The following is a 12,952-nucleotide window of genomic DNA, read 5'->3' on the forward strand; positions in this document are numbered from 1 at the left end:
ATACATGAAAGGTTTTGTGATTTTTCTCTCAATATATGACCACTGAACGTTTGTTTGATATATCACTATATCCATTTGCCTGCTATTATGGATATTATTTTCCTTGTTTCTTCTTCAAATCACAGACAAATTCATAATAACAATGAAGACGAAAAAGTGTAAGTCGTCACAATTTAGAAAGCTTTAATGTAATCATATTGCTGAGGTGGATTATTAAAAACTGTTTGGCTCACCGGCTCACTAAAATCAGTGAGGCTCTCAAAAAAGTTTTGAGAAAAAAATCCTCCAAAATCGCATAAAAAAAATCTACAAAAATCAAACTAAATACTATTTTCATAACCCTTTTATGATTTTATCTAATTTTTGAACATTTTCATATGCGATTTTGAAGGATTTTTCACAAATTTTTTTAGCGAGCCAGTGAGCCAAAAAGTTTTTTAAGAATCCACTTCTGTTTAGTTGTTTGAATTGAACCAAGATAAAAATAATCTTAATGAAGCTCCTATTATTCCTGATGATTATATTGATAATTTTGTTGATTATAAACTTGATTATTGCCAGTTGGTTGATAATTACGCGCTCTGAAACACAGAAAATTCTGTTAGAATGCAATAAAATTTTATATCTATTAAAAATAGGTAAATTGTGAATGATTAAAGAAAAGAGAGAGAAAAAAATTAGACATTTTTCAACAGAAACCTATATTTTGAACAGCTTATATTTTTTCATGGTTTTGATTTCGAAACATTAAATGTAAACTTTTAATTTTTTTTTTAGATGTGGTTTAAAAACTCACCTGTTTATACTTGTATCGTTCCAGGTATAAGCTACAGGTCCTGCTGGTGGTCCTGCTTGTCCAGAATACCTACACAAACAAATATATATTCAACAAGATCAGTTTTCAGAAAAACTTATGAATATTTGAAAGGAAAAATAAGACAAAGTTGTCTTCTTGTGTATGGACACAGAGAGAGAAGGGACACTGGGCTGTTTGTTACACAAGTCCCCAAAGTTTTATAATAACGTTTTCTTATTCATTGGCATTGAAGACTTAGTGAATTTTGATTGGTTGATTCATTCAGTTGAATGTTCAAATGTTTCCACCACTCGACTCATTTTAATCTACAAAATTATTATTATTTGATTCTTTATTTGTCTTAATTATATACATAAAAAAAAAGTTTACATCTGAATTATAAGAGTTATTATAACAATATTAAATAAAGATTATTCCAAGATATTCTCTTTAAAAAAAAGTGTTAGTTGATTTTAAAACAGAAGTAAAAAGAAAGAAAGAAAAATTGCCGTTTATCATAAAAGGTGTACATTTAAATTAAGTCAATACTTATTCAACATAATCTATTCTTAAAATATGTCAATTTTATACTAAAAAAATAGAACTTCATTAAGTTCTAGAAAAAAAAATGCGTCATTAAGAATTTAAAAAAAAAGTTTATGATACAAATATTAGGTCAATACTAATCCTAAATATATACTGATTAAAACTGTGTCTAAAGGATACAAAGCTGAACTTTAAATTGTAAATGATGGATAAATAACAGCTTATACCAATAACGAATCTAATTCAGGGGAAAAATCGCGAAACCTATACATGTTTTTCAGCTGTCGTTGGGGGGCAACACATCGTAATATTGACAACCTCTCCATTTGCCCCCCAAATATTATTTTAGAATTAAATCCATTGTTTGTTATACCTATCCCTGGATAAATAATAACAAGAAATAATAATCCTCGGGATCATTCTTTTTTTCTACTATACTTATAAAAATTTATCAATACCCACCTATAAACTCTACAGGTGAGATGAAGTTGAGGTGAAATAATTAAGTGTGTCTAAAGATTTGGTGTGTTTGTTGTAAGTGTAAAGTATAGGAATTATATATTACATATGGATTTAAAAAAACAAACACTTTTAGAAGTGCCCTCATTTGCAGGTAGTTTTCTTTCTATATTCGAAGTATGACATTTATCCAGGGTCGAATTGATATGTTGTTAATTTTTCATATCCTAGTTTATAATTTTTGTTTTTAAGCAAAAATTTTCTTTGAAAGGAAATAAATTCAAGTAGATTTGAATTTAAAGGGAGCTTTTTTTTCAGTCTTGACTGATAGATGAAAAATAAAACAAGTATAATTTCAATATTAACTACATTAATAATGTTTCTAGTGAGCGTTTTTGGGACTCCTACTAACAGCCAGCTTGAGTCAAAATTACATTCCATATTTTGTAGAAATTCTGTGAAGTAGTTTGATGTAAAGTTTGTGGTGACGGGACAGTCGAGAAAAATCTACAAAAGGGTTAATTTTGTGTATCATCATTTGGGGATGAACATTGAACATCCATGTATCGGCCATTGTCCTGTCCCTTTAGATCCTTGGTATGGACAAAATTTTGACACTTAAAGCAAAAGCAAAACAAAAACAACCTACTACATGCAAGGAGCACTTTAAAAAGAGTGTAACGGACAGACACACATACAGACAGAACTTATGCTATATGATTTTTTTTTCAAACCCACCACAGTATTGTAATTAAATCACTGAATAATTCATTTTAGTAGATAGCTTTATTTTATTTTAAGCAGATTATTTTTTTTTCCAAAGCGAAATATTTTTGACATCGAAACAAAAAAGATATAAACTGATGGCAGTTACCATTTTACATAATCTATCCTCTTAATGGGTGGATATGCCTTCTTACTCTCTCTTTTTACTCGCCTTTGAACTAAAGGGAAGAATTTTTGTTAAGAATAGAGAAAATGTAACTTGACCACGCATATAAAAGAAAAAATCTTAGATTTTTGGGTGGCATTTCAGTGGGGAAGGTGCAAAGGGAAAGGCGGTTGTGACACTTTTTGAAACCAAAATTAAAGATCAAAGAAACTCACATAAAAAAGAGTTAAAACAGCACTGAAATTTGGTATGGCAGTTGCTTTAAAGATTTACAATGTGGAACGGCCGCTTTCGCCGAATTGTTTTTAGGCGGGAAACTGCGATAGCGGCGGTTTTATCAACTTTTCTTCACAGTTCCACATTGTACCTCATTAAAGCGACTGTCATTCCAAATTTCAGTGCTATAACTCGTTTTAAGTTGAATTCCTATAGTTTTGGTTTCAAAAGGTGTCACAACACCCCCTCCCTTACCACCTCCTGAATAGGAGCAGAATGTCTAACCTGTAATTATCCTCTTCAATAGATCTAATATAATTGTCCACTGCTTCTTGGAAGAAATACAAGCGCGGGGAAAAAATTGCGGATTTGGCTAGACGCAGCTGGTAAAACCTGATCCTAAAATAAGTCCAATTATTTAATACTTATATTTGCGATAACTTTTATTTAATAGGTTCTTCCAATTTTTAACATTTACAAAACAGCCTGCTTTATTGCATCAAGATCCATGATAGATCTATGTAGGAAATAAATGTCTATAAACGAGCTCAAGTTTTCCAAGGAATATATGATTAAAACTCATAGTGCTCCAATAATCCATAATAAACTCTCATTGCCCAGAACGATAAGACCCATTATTTTACTTTATTAAAAATAAATTCATTTTTTTAATTTCTTGTTGCTATTTACCTTATATTGATGTACTTAATTTCTAATCATAAAAAAAGAAAATTTAAATTTATAATATAATAAATTTAAGAAAACTCTGTTTTAAAAGAATTCGATTGTGGCGACATTTTGTGTGGTCAAATATTAAACTAAAATTGTAATCAGCATCATTAACCCTTTAGTGATGGTAATGTAAAGAAAAAAATATAATTTAAAAAATCTTTTTAAAATCATTTAAATTATTAAATATTTACTTTCTTTTATATAGTAATGCCGGGTGAGGAAAATAGATTTATTGAGAAATAGATATGCATATAGAAAACTAGCCAATAGGGAGATAATTATATCGAGCCAACTCTAGTTTATTAATATTGGTCACCACTACCTACAGCTTTCAAGTAACTTTGAAATGAACTCTATTTCATTTCCTATATTAAACTTAACTGTTGTCGAAGATTTTTAAAGAAGGTGTATTAACTTTTTTACTTTTTATTCTTTTAAACTTATTTCAGTTCTTTATGTTTTTCTTGAGCTGGCCATTAGAGACCATGCTTATAAGTTTTTGCCTATTTGAACAATGATCAAGAAAAAGCTTTGAAAAGATCATTTTAATGAAATAAACTTGTTTCTCACAACAATATCTAAAAAGAAAAGAGAAACAAAGAAGACGAAGAAAGTCCCTAAAAAAAATCAGCATGTTAGGTCATAAAAACGAGGGATTATCGCATTTTTTTTACGGGTTTTCTTTCCCACTTCTCCTCTCTCATTTTTATGACGTTATTGAGGGACTTTCTTCGTCTTCAAAACAAAATGCTTTTTTTAACAGATCTTGAATTTTGGGTGTTCTTAAGGTCACATTGTTTGCTAGATCGAGATAAGACAAAATAACAAAAATTAGTAAGACCTACAGACCCTATATTGAAGAAGTAGCTGCGCTACTATTCTGAAACTTACCTAATTGGGGTAAGTCTGTCAGGAGGAACGAGAGTAGGTAAAACTTGCAATGCCTAAAAGAAAGAAATTTGTTATTTACTACATTGTATTATAGTCAGTTTTCCGAGGATATTAAAATAAAAAATATTAAGATTAAACCAAAAGAGAATTCATAAAAAAACTTTTGCCTCACTAAAATCAGTTTTCTCTGCTTTTGAAAGTCCTTACTCGCAGCTTATACCAAAAACGAAATGAAATCTGAAAAATTCACAAAATCTATACGTAATTTCAGCTGCCGTTGGGGGTCAGCACATCTTAGAATTGATTACATCTACATCTGCCCCCAAAATATTATTTTAGATCTATTTCGCTTGTTGGTTATACCATATTCCTACTTAACTCTATTCCACACAAATATAAAATCCAAACTCATAAGATTTAAGTGAAAGAATAGAGGTGGTACGAGCTTATGTAACCCTACCTACGGCGCGGGGACCCTGTGTAAAAAGGGGCCAGGTAGTTGTCTTTGTTATACATCTAAACTTATACATTTATTCTCATGAAAAAGACGGTTGGACAAAGTGAGTTATGAAACTGACCTGAATCTGAGCTTCAGCATGTGCATAGAGGATGTGCATTTTCAAGTAAACTACACATCAAAACCATTATAGGCTGAAATAATAATTATATTTTCAAGTAAACTACACATCAAAACCATTATAGGCTGAAATAATAATTACATTTATGTGCAGGTAGTTATCCTTGTTTTATTTTAGTATTTGAGCACAAATAACCAGAGAGAGAGAGGGGACTATGGGCTGTTCATTACACTAGTCCCCAAAGATTTATAATAACGTTTTCTTATTCGTTGGCTTAATAACTTTAGTGAATTTTCATTGGTTGGTTTATTAAGTTGAGTGTTCAAACGTTTCAACCACTAATTTATATCCAGAGAAGGGATAATTTTCTGTATTTTCTTTTGGGATGTACATCAATTTGTCGGCCATTGTCCTTTAGATCCTCCTTTAGACAGAAAACCCTTATTTTTTAAAATAGGAACTATTCAATATGTTTGTAAACCAACAAACGAGAAAAGGTGTTTGAAAACTTTGGGGATCAGGAAAATTTACATTTAAATGTTCCCTCCACAATTGTAGGAAACTTATTTCATGTAAAATTTTGTATTTAGTCTACCTACTCTTTTAACATTTTATATCATTTTTTATTGTGCTGCGCTAATTATTGTAAGTAACCATTACATTGCAAAAAACGCGATATTTGGTATTCGGTATTAAATCATGAGCTATCGCTCGATCATTTACTACCTTGGGATTTATATATTCATTTATACTAAATTTTGTTTGATTGAATAACTAATTAAAAAAACAAAATTTACACTATAACAAAAACATTGTTTAATTTTATTGCTTAAATATTTGTCTTTCATTTGATTGAAGTTTTGAAATGTTTTTCTCATAAACCAACGTCACAGGCAGTAATACATAATGAATAAAACAAGGAAGCTAATAACAATAATAATTTTGATAGCGCAGCTACTCTTTAATCTAAGAACGATGTATTTTCCGTCAAATTAAAACAAACTACTAATTCTTTGTTTGAATGTTATGAGAATAAAATAGATCATCCCCTCCCCTCCTGATGTATGAACGTACTGACCAACAGATGGCGTTGCTACAAAAGACCTACTCTACAAAAGACCTACCCCTACAAAAGGTCTACTCTACAAAAGACCTACCCCTACATAAGACCTACTCTACAAAATACCTACCCCTACATAAGACCTACTCTACAAAAGACCTTCGAATATATATTGTTATATAAACATCAAATTTATTAATAAAGTAATACATAATCAATACATGGCCGCAGCGCTCGGCCCCTGGCCTGCCTAGCCGCGGGCGCTCGGCCCCCTTGCCTATAACCTAACCTAACCTTACCTAAATATTGTAAAAAAATATTAAAATTTAAAAAAAAATCTACCAACCACTTTTATGTAAATCAACGAAATTCTAAAATATAATTAAGTTAATGTACGATAAACATTCATACATTATTACATATAAGTTAGGTTAGGTTAGGTTAGGTTATAGGCAAGAGGGCCGAGCGCCCGCGGCTAGGCAGGCCAGGGGGCCGAGCTCTGCGGCCATGACCTTCTAGCATTACGATTTTTTGTAGAGTAGGTCTTTTGTAGGCGTTGGTCTTTTGTAGAACCGACGAGTAGGTCTTTTGTAGGGGTAGGTCTTTTGTAGAGTAGGTCTTTTGTAGGGGTAGGTCTTTTGTAGAGTAGGTCTTTTGTAGCAACGCCCAACAGATAAGGCCCATATTAGCAAGCTAAATTGACGACAAATTCATGTCACCATATATACAATATACCCCTAGTAATCTCAAAACGTGTAAGTAAGCAATTAACATTTTTTTTGGCTTACTTAAATGTGCCATTGTGCCATTTTTGTGGTAAATTACTGATAAGCCATAAAGAATACTAATTGCTTACTTATATCAGCATTCTACAACAATTTGGTCTTACTTGTGAGATAAAAGAGGGTGGAGTAAATAAATACTCAGTCATTTACAGTAAAAGTGGCTTATATAAGTTGAAGTGAAGAAAAAGAAGGAGGAGTAATAATTAATCCCTTCCTTCCTGTAAGCAGTTTATGAAAAAAAGAGAAGATTTGGCTGATATAAGCCAAATAAGCAACAAATGTGATTGATTGCTTATAAGTAATTTATCCAAAAATTGCATGATTTGGTATATAAGCCAAATAAGCATTTATTGTGATTGATTGCTTGTAAGTAATTTATCAACAAATTGGATGATTTGGTATATAAGCCAAATAAGCATTTATTGTGATTGATTGCTTATAAGTAATCTATCAAAAAATTGTATGATTTGGTATATAAGCCAAATAAGCATTTATTGTGATTGACTGCTTGTAAGTAATTTATGAAAAAATATCATGATTTGGTATATAAGCCAAATAAGCAATCATTTTCATTAATTGCTTATAAGTAATTTATGAAAAAATTGTATGATTTGGTATATAAGCCAAATAAGCAATCATTTTCATTGATTGCTTATAAGTAATTTATGAAAAAATAGCATGATTTGGTATATAAGCCAAATAAGCAATCATTTTCAGTGATTGCTTGTAAGTAATCTATCAAAAAATTGCATGATTTGGTATATAAGTTAAATAGGCATTTATTGTGATTGATTACTTATAAGTAATTTATCAAAAAATTTCATGATTTGGTATATAAGCCAAATAAGCAATCATTTTCATTGATTGCTTGTAATTAATTTATCAAAAAATTGTATGATTTAGTATATAAGCCAAATAAGCATTTATTGTGATTGATTGCTTATAAGTAATCTATCAAAAAATTGCATAATTTGGTATATAAGCCAAATAAGCATTTATTGTGATTGATTGCTTATAAGTAATCTATCAAAAAATTACATGATTTGGTATATAAGCCAAATAAGCATTTATTGTGATTGATTGCTTATAAGTAATCTATCAATAAATTGCATGATTTGGTATATAAGCCAAATAAGCATTTATTGTTATTGATTACTTATAAGTAATTTATCAAAAAATTATATGATTTAGTATATAAGCAAAATAAGCATTTATTGTGATTGACTGCTTGTAAGTAATTTATGAAAAAATAGCATGATTTGGTATATAAGCCAAATAAGCATTTGTTGTGATTGATTGCTTATAAGTAATTTATGAAAAAATAGCATAATTTGGTATATAAGCCAAAAAAGTAATAATTTTCATTGATTGCTTATAAGTAGTTTATGAAAAAATAGCATGATATGGTTTGTAAGCCAAATAAGCAATAACTTTCATTAATTAATTATAAGTTATTTATAAAAAAATTGCTTTATTTGGTATATAAGCCAAATAAGCCCATTGTCCCCTTCATTCCTGGTAGCAAAGGTAAAATTAAAACATGGATATTTAAATGTAAGATATATAATAGATTGATAGATAGTTAGATAATTAGATAGATAGATAGAGAGAGAGAAAGAGAAAGTTTAAAAGAGAGGGACATTGATTGAGAGGGAGAGAGATCAAGAGAGTGTGTGTGATAGAGAGAGAGAGAGAGAATTTGAGAAATAATAAAATAATAAAAGAGAAAGATAGATAGATATTTTGCTCTTCTATAAATAGATAGAAAGAAAGTAAAATTTCCTTATATGGATGTAACTGAATGTCTATTTGTTTGCCTGTACTTCAAGATCTCGCTTACTACTATTTCTCCTTTACAGTGACACTTTTTATGGTTCCTGGGAAAGTTTATAACTAATTCAAAAGAGGGTACAAACACCCAACTAAGAAAATTGCCCTAGAAAAATTAACTCCCACCAATTTTTTTTGTTCGTCTTCAGAAATCTTGCTCACCACTGAAGCAATTATTTGGCCATTTTTCTCCTACCCTTTATTTTTTTGTAAAAATTATAAAAAAAATCCATCAATTGAAATTCTTCTGGACTAAAACCAGTTAGAAATAAAATTGTTTTTAGAAAACATGAAATTTAACTAATTTAATTACTTATAAGCAATCAATCATAATAAATGCTCATTTGGCTTCTATACTAAATCATGGAATTTTTGGACAAAATACTTATAAGCAATCAATGAAAATTATTGCTTATTTGGCTTGAATACCAAATCATGCCATTTTTTCATTAATTACTTATAAGTAATCAATGAAATGTATTGCTTATTTGGCATATATCAGCTAAATTTTTCTTTTTTTCATAAACTGCTTCCAGGAAGGAAGGAATTAACACCTATATTTTATATAAGCATGTACTACTAGAGGATAATTTAGTATTTTGGTAACATAAAATGCTTTGTTTAATTAAAAAATTATTTCTGCTCTTTACCTGGATAACCCTGCATTTTCGCTTGCATCCTGTGCCCGCCTGGATGAAGATATTAAAAAAATTCCAACTCTCAATTATGTGTCATACCTGTGTTTAAAAACTCACTCAGCTACACACGAAGAAAATGAGAGAAAAAAACGGAAAGGGCTGTCCTGAATGCCCCTCCCCCCTAACCATTAAGGGTTAACAAGCATAATTAACTATAAATCATCCAAGCTTTTTAACTATTTTATATTTTTCCTCATATCTTTGGTGTTTAAGGTCCAATTTTCAAAATTGTTGTAGTTAAGAATATCAAAATTAAATTATGAAATTCCTTCCACAATTATAAGTACTTTTAAGAAATCAATTAAAATTATTGCATTTTATATAACAAATCATGCAATTTTTTATAAGTTACTTATAAGTAATCAATGAAAGTTATTGCTTATTTGGCTTATTTACCAAATTATGCAATTTTTTTATTAATAACTTATAAGTAATTAATGAAAGTTATTGCTTATTTGGCTTACAAACCATATCATGCTATTTTTTCATAAACTACTTATAAGCAATCAATGAAAATTATTACTTATTTGGCTAATATACCAAATTATGCTATTTTTTCATAAATTGCTTATAAGCAATCAATCACAATAAATGCTTATTTGGCTTATATACCAAATCATGCAATTTTTTGATAAATTACTTACAAGCAGTCAATCACAATAAATGCTTATTTGGCTTATATACCAAATCATGGAATTTTTTGATAGATAACTTATAAGCAATCAATCTCATTTATTGCTTATTTGGCTTATATACCAAATCATGCAATTTTTGATAGAATACTTATAAGCAATCAATCACATTTATTACTTATTTGGCTTATATACCAAATCATCCAATTTTTTGATGAATTAGTTACAAACAATCAATCACAATAAATGCTTAATTGGCTTATGTACCAAATCATCAAATTTTTTGATAAATTACTTACAAGCAATCAATCACATTTGTTGCTTATTTGGCTTATATCAGCCAAATCTTCTCTTTTTTTCATAAACTGCTTACAGGAAGGAAGGGATTAATTATTACTCCTCCTTCTTTTTCTTCCCTTCAACTTATATAAGCCACTTTTACTGTAAATGACTGAGTATTTATTTACTCCACCCTCTTTTAACTCACAAGTATTGTTGATATATAAAGTAGTAAGTTTTTTATGTCTGTAGAAAATAACCTCAATAACAGCTGAACCTATAAAATTATCTTTTACGGTGAACCTTCCATTAGGTCCTGAGATGGTTTTAGGCTATTTTATTTTTATTCCTTATAACAAAGTAACAGGATCTTTGTATATATGTTTGTCTGTCTGTACCAAAGGTTTGATCCAACTGCTGAACCAATATGTTTCTCCTATACATGGAAGCTTCCTATAGGTCCTAAGATGGTTTTAGGCTATTTTATTTTTATTCCTTATAATAAAGTAACAGTACCTTTGTCTGTATGTCTGTCTGTTTTGTACCTAAGGATCTTGCTAACTGCTGAACCAATATGGTTCTCCTATACACAGAAGCTTCCTACAGGTCCTTAGATGGTTTTAGGCTATTTTTTTTTTATTCCATATTATAAAGTAACAGTACCTTTGTCTGTATGTCTGTCTCTCTTTACCTTAGGATCTTGATAACTGCTGAACCAATATGGTTCTCCTATACACTTATAGGTTTAGAGGTTTTTTATGTGGCTTATAAAGACCTTTCTGTAGACGCCTTAATAAGATTTCTCACCCAATCCTAGCCAATTTGGCTTTCAAAAGACAGACCCATCAAACATAGAGATATGACTGCTCTGTCTTAAAAAAAAGAACAGACCGTCTTATGTACTTAAAATCTCGTAGATAAACCCCATGTTTAAAATTTTTGATGGGGCACGTCAATATCTTTCTATAGACACCTTAATCAGGTTTCTAACACAATCTTAGCCATTTTGATATCAAAAAGAAAGATCTATCACACATCAAGAACTGTAGAGACCTGTCATGTCTAAAAGTTTGATGAAAATTGAAAAACTGCTTGATACAGGATAATATTTATGGACATACTTACATTTTTAGAACTTGATTATAGAGTTGCTTCGCTTATAATATTGCACTTTGTTGTCCCAGGAATAAGTATACAAAAATTCAGACCAATCAGATAATTAGGACACATACAAATTTGTTGTTAAAATGTAAAAAAATCAACATGTTTAAAATGGACGTACGGACATTCTGGTAATGATTATAGAGTTGCTACGCTTTCTAACTTGTACCTAACTTATACAGGAATCACCATACAAAGTTTGAAATCAATAGGACAATTTTAACATGCCTAAATTATTGAAAAAAGCTATCCGTTATGGACAGACGGACCGACCCTAATTATAGAAAAGCTTCACTTTTAAAACAGTATATGAATTTAAAATTAGAATTATTTATAGCATCACATTATTGTTAGCTTTCTGCAGAAATTAAATTTAAAAATTTTAAAGTTTAAAACCAGTTTTGTTAGCTCTGAATGGTCGAAGGATCTGGCAAAGAAAACTGATTTTAATTTTATGGTTTTTATTTTAATGCTTGTGGAAAATTGTCTAGAATTTTTTAGTATGGATTAGAACCGGTTCTAATTCAGCGGATTTTAATTGGTTTTGAAGCCATACTGGAAAAAATATTTTCGGTACTAGAGCATACTGAAAAAACATTATATCCTGTTTTCTATGAATACAAAAATGTACATAAGATTAAAACCAGTTTTGTTTACCTGTGCCTTTGGAAACTCAGGCTAACAAAACTGGTTTAAAATCACACAAAAAAAATTTTTTAAAAATTTAAAAATCAACATATTTCAATTGGACGTACAAACTTTCTGTTCATAGAGTTGCTACGCTTCTTAAATAATACACAGGAATCACCACCTACAGTTTGAAATTGATAGGACAATTCTAAATCGACATAGTGTATGAACAGACGGATGCACAGACCCTTATCATAAACAAATAAGATTATTGAAATTACATCACCAAGCCGGGATTTGACATTATTATTGCATTGTATTATAGACAACTTTCAGTGTAAAGTAAAATCCTTATACTAAAGTAACAGAATGTTTGTTTGTCTGTCTGTGTGTATGTATCTTGCTAACCGCTGAACTGATCGGGTTCTCCTTATCAGGGTAGATTCTCATGGTTTCTGGAAAGGTTTATAACTATTTTGGGGGAGGGTACAACCACCCTCCCAAGAGAAATGACAAAAAAATCGAAGTTTTGAAAAATATATGGGAGACTTCAATGTAATAAAAAGAGAATTATCGTAAAATAAAGAAGTAATGTAGAGACTTTAAACTGTTTTTAACCTATTTTTAAAACTAATATAAAAAATATACTATGACACCAGTAGAATCAGACTGCAGAGCCTAAATTTGAATTAAATCCCCAATAAACTTTTTTGGGGGGATTTAAATATTAATTTTTACTATTGCCGTGATCATTTTGACCGAAGCAA

The 12,952-nt window shown here is 29.9% G+C and overlaps 1 protein-coding gene across 1 annotated transcript; it reads right to left on the reverse strand.

Moving 5' to 3' along the window:
• Nucleotides 1-472: 472 nt before the first annotated feature.
• LOC145333932 (uncharacterized) lies at nucleotides 473-5,231 on the reverse strand. Its single transcript, XM_080179188.1, has 5 exons — nucleotides 5,111-5,231; nucleotides 4,533-4,585; nucleotides 3,195-3,308; nucleotides 797-865; nucleotides 473-581 (listed from the first exon to the last, which is right to left on the reverse strand). The coding sequence occupies exons 1-5, from the start codon at nucleotides 5,147-5,149 to the stop codon at nucleotides 506-508; spliced, it is 351 nt and encodes a 116-aa protein (XP_080035314.1). The 5' UTR covers nucleotides 5,150-5,231; the 3' UTR covers nucleotides 473-505.
• Nucleotides 5,232-12,952: the final 7,721 nt, after the last annotated feature.

This window comes from Acartia tonsa, chromosome 12 (assembly GCF_053477335.1).
Source record: "Acartia tonsa isolate MP-2025a chromosome 12, ASM5347733v1, whole genome shotgun sequence".
Taxonomy (NCBI): domain Eukaryota; kingdom Metazoa; phylum Arthropoda; class Copepoda; order Calanoida; family Acartiidae; genus Acartia; species Acartia tonsa.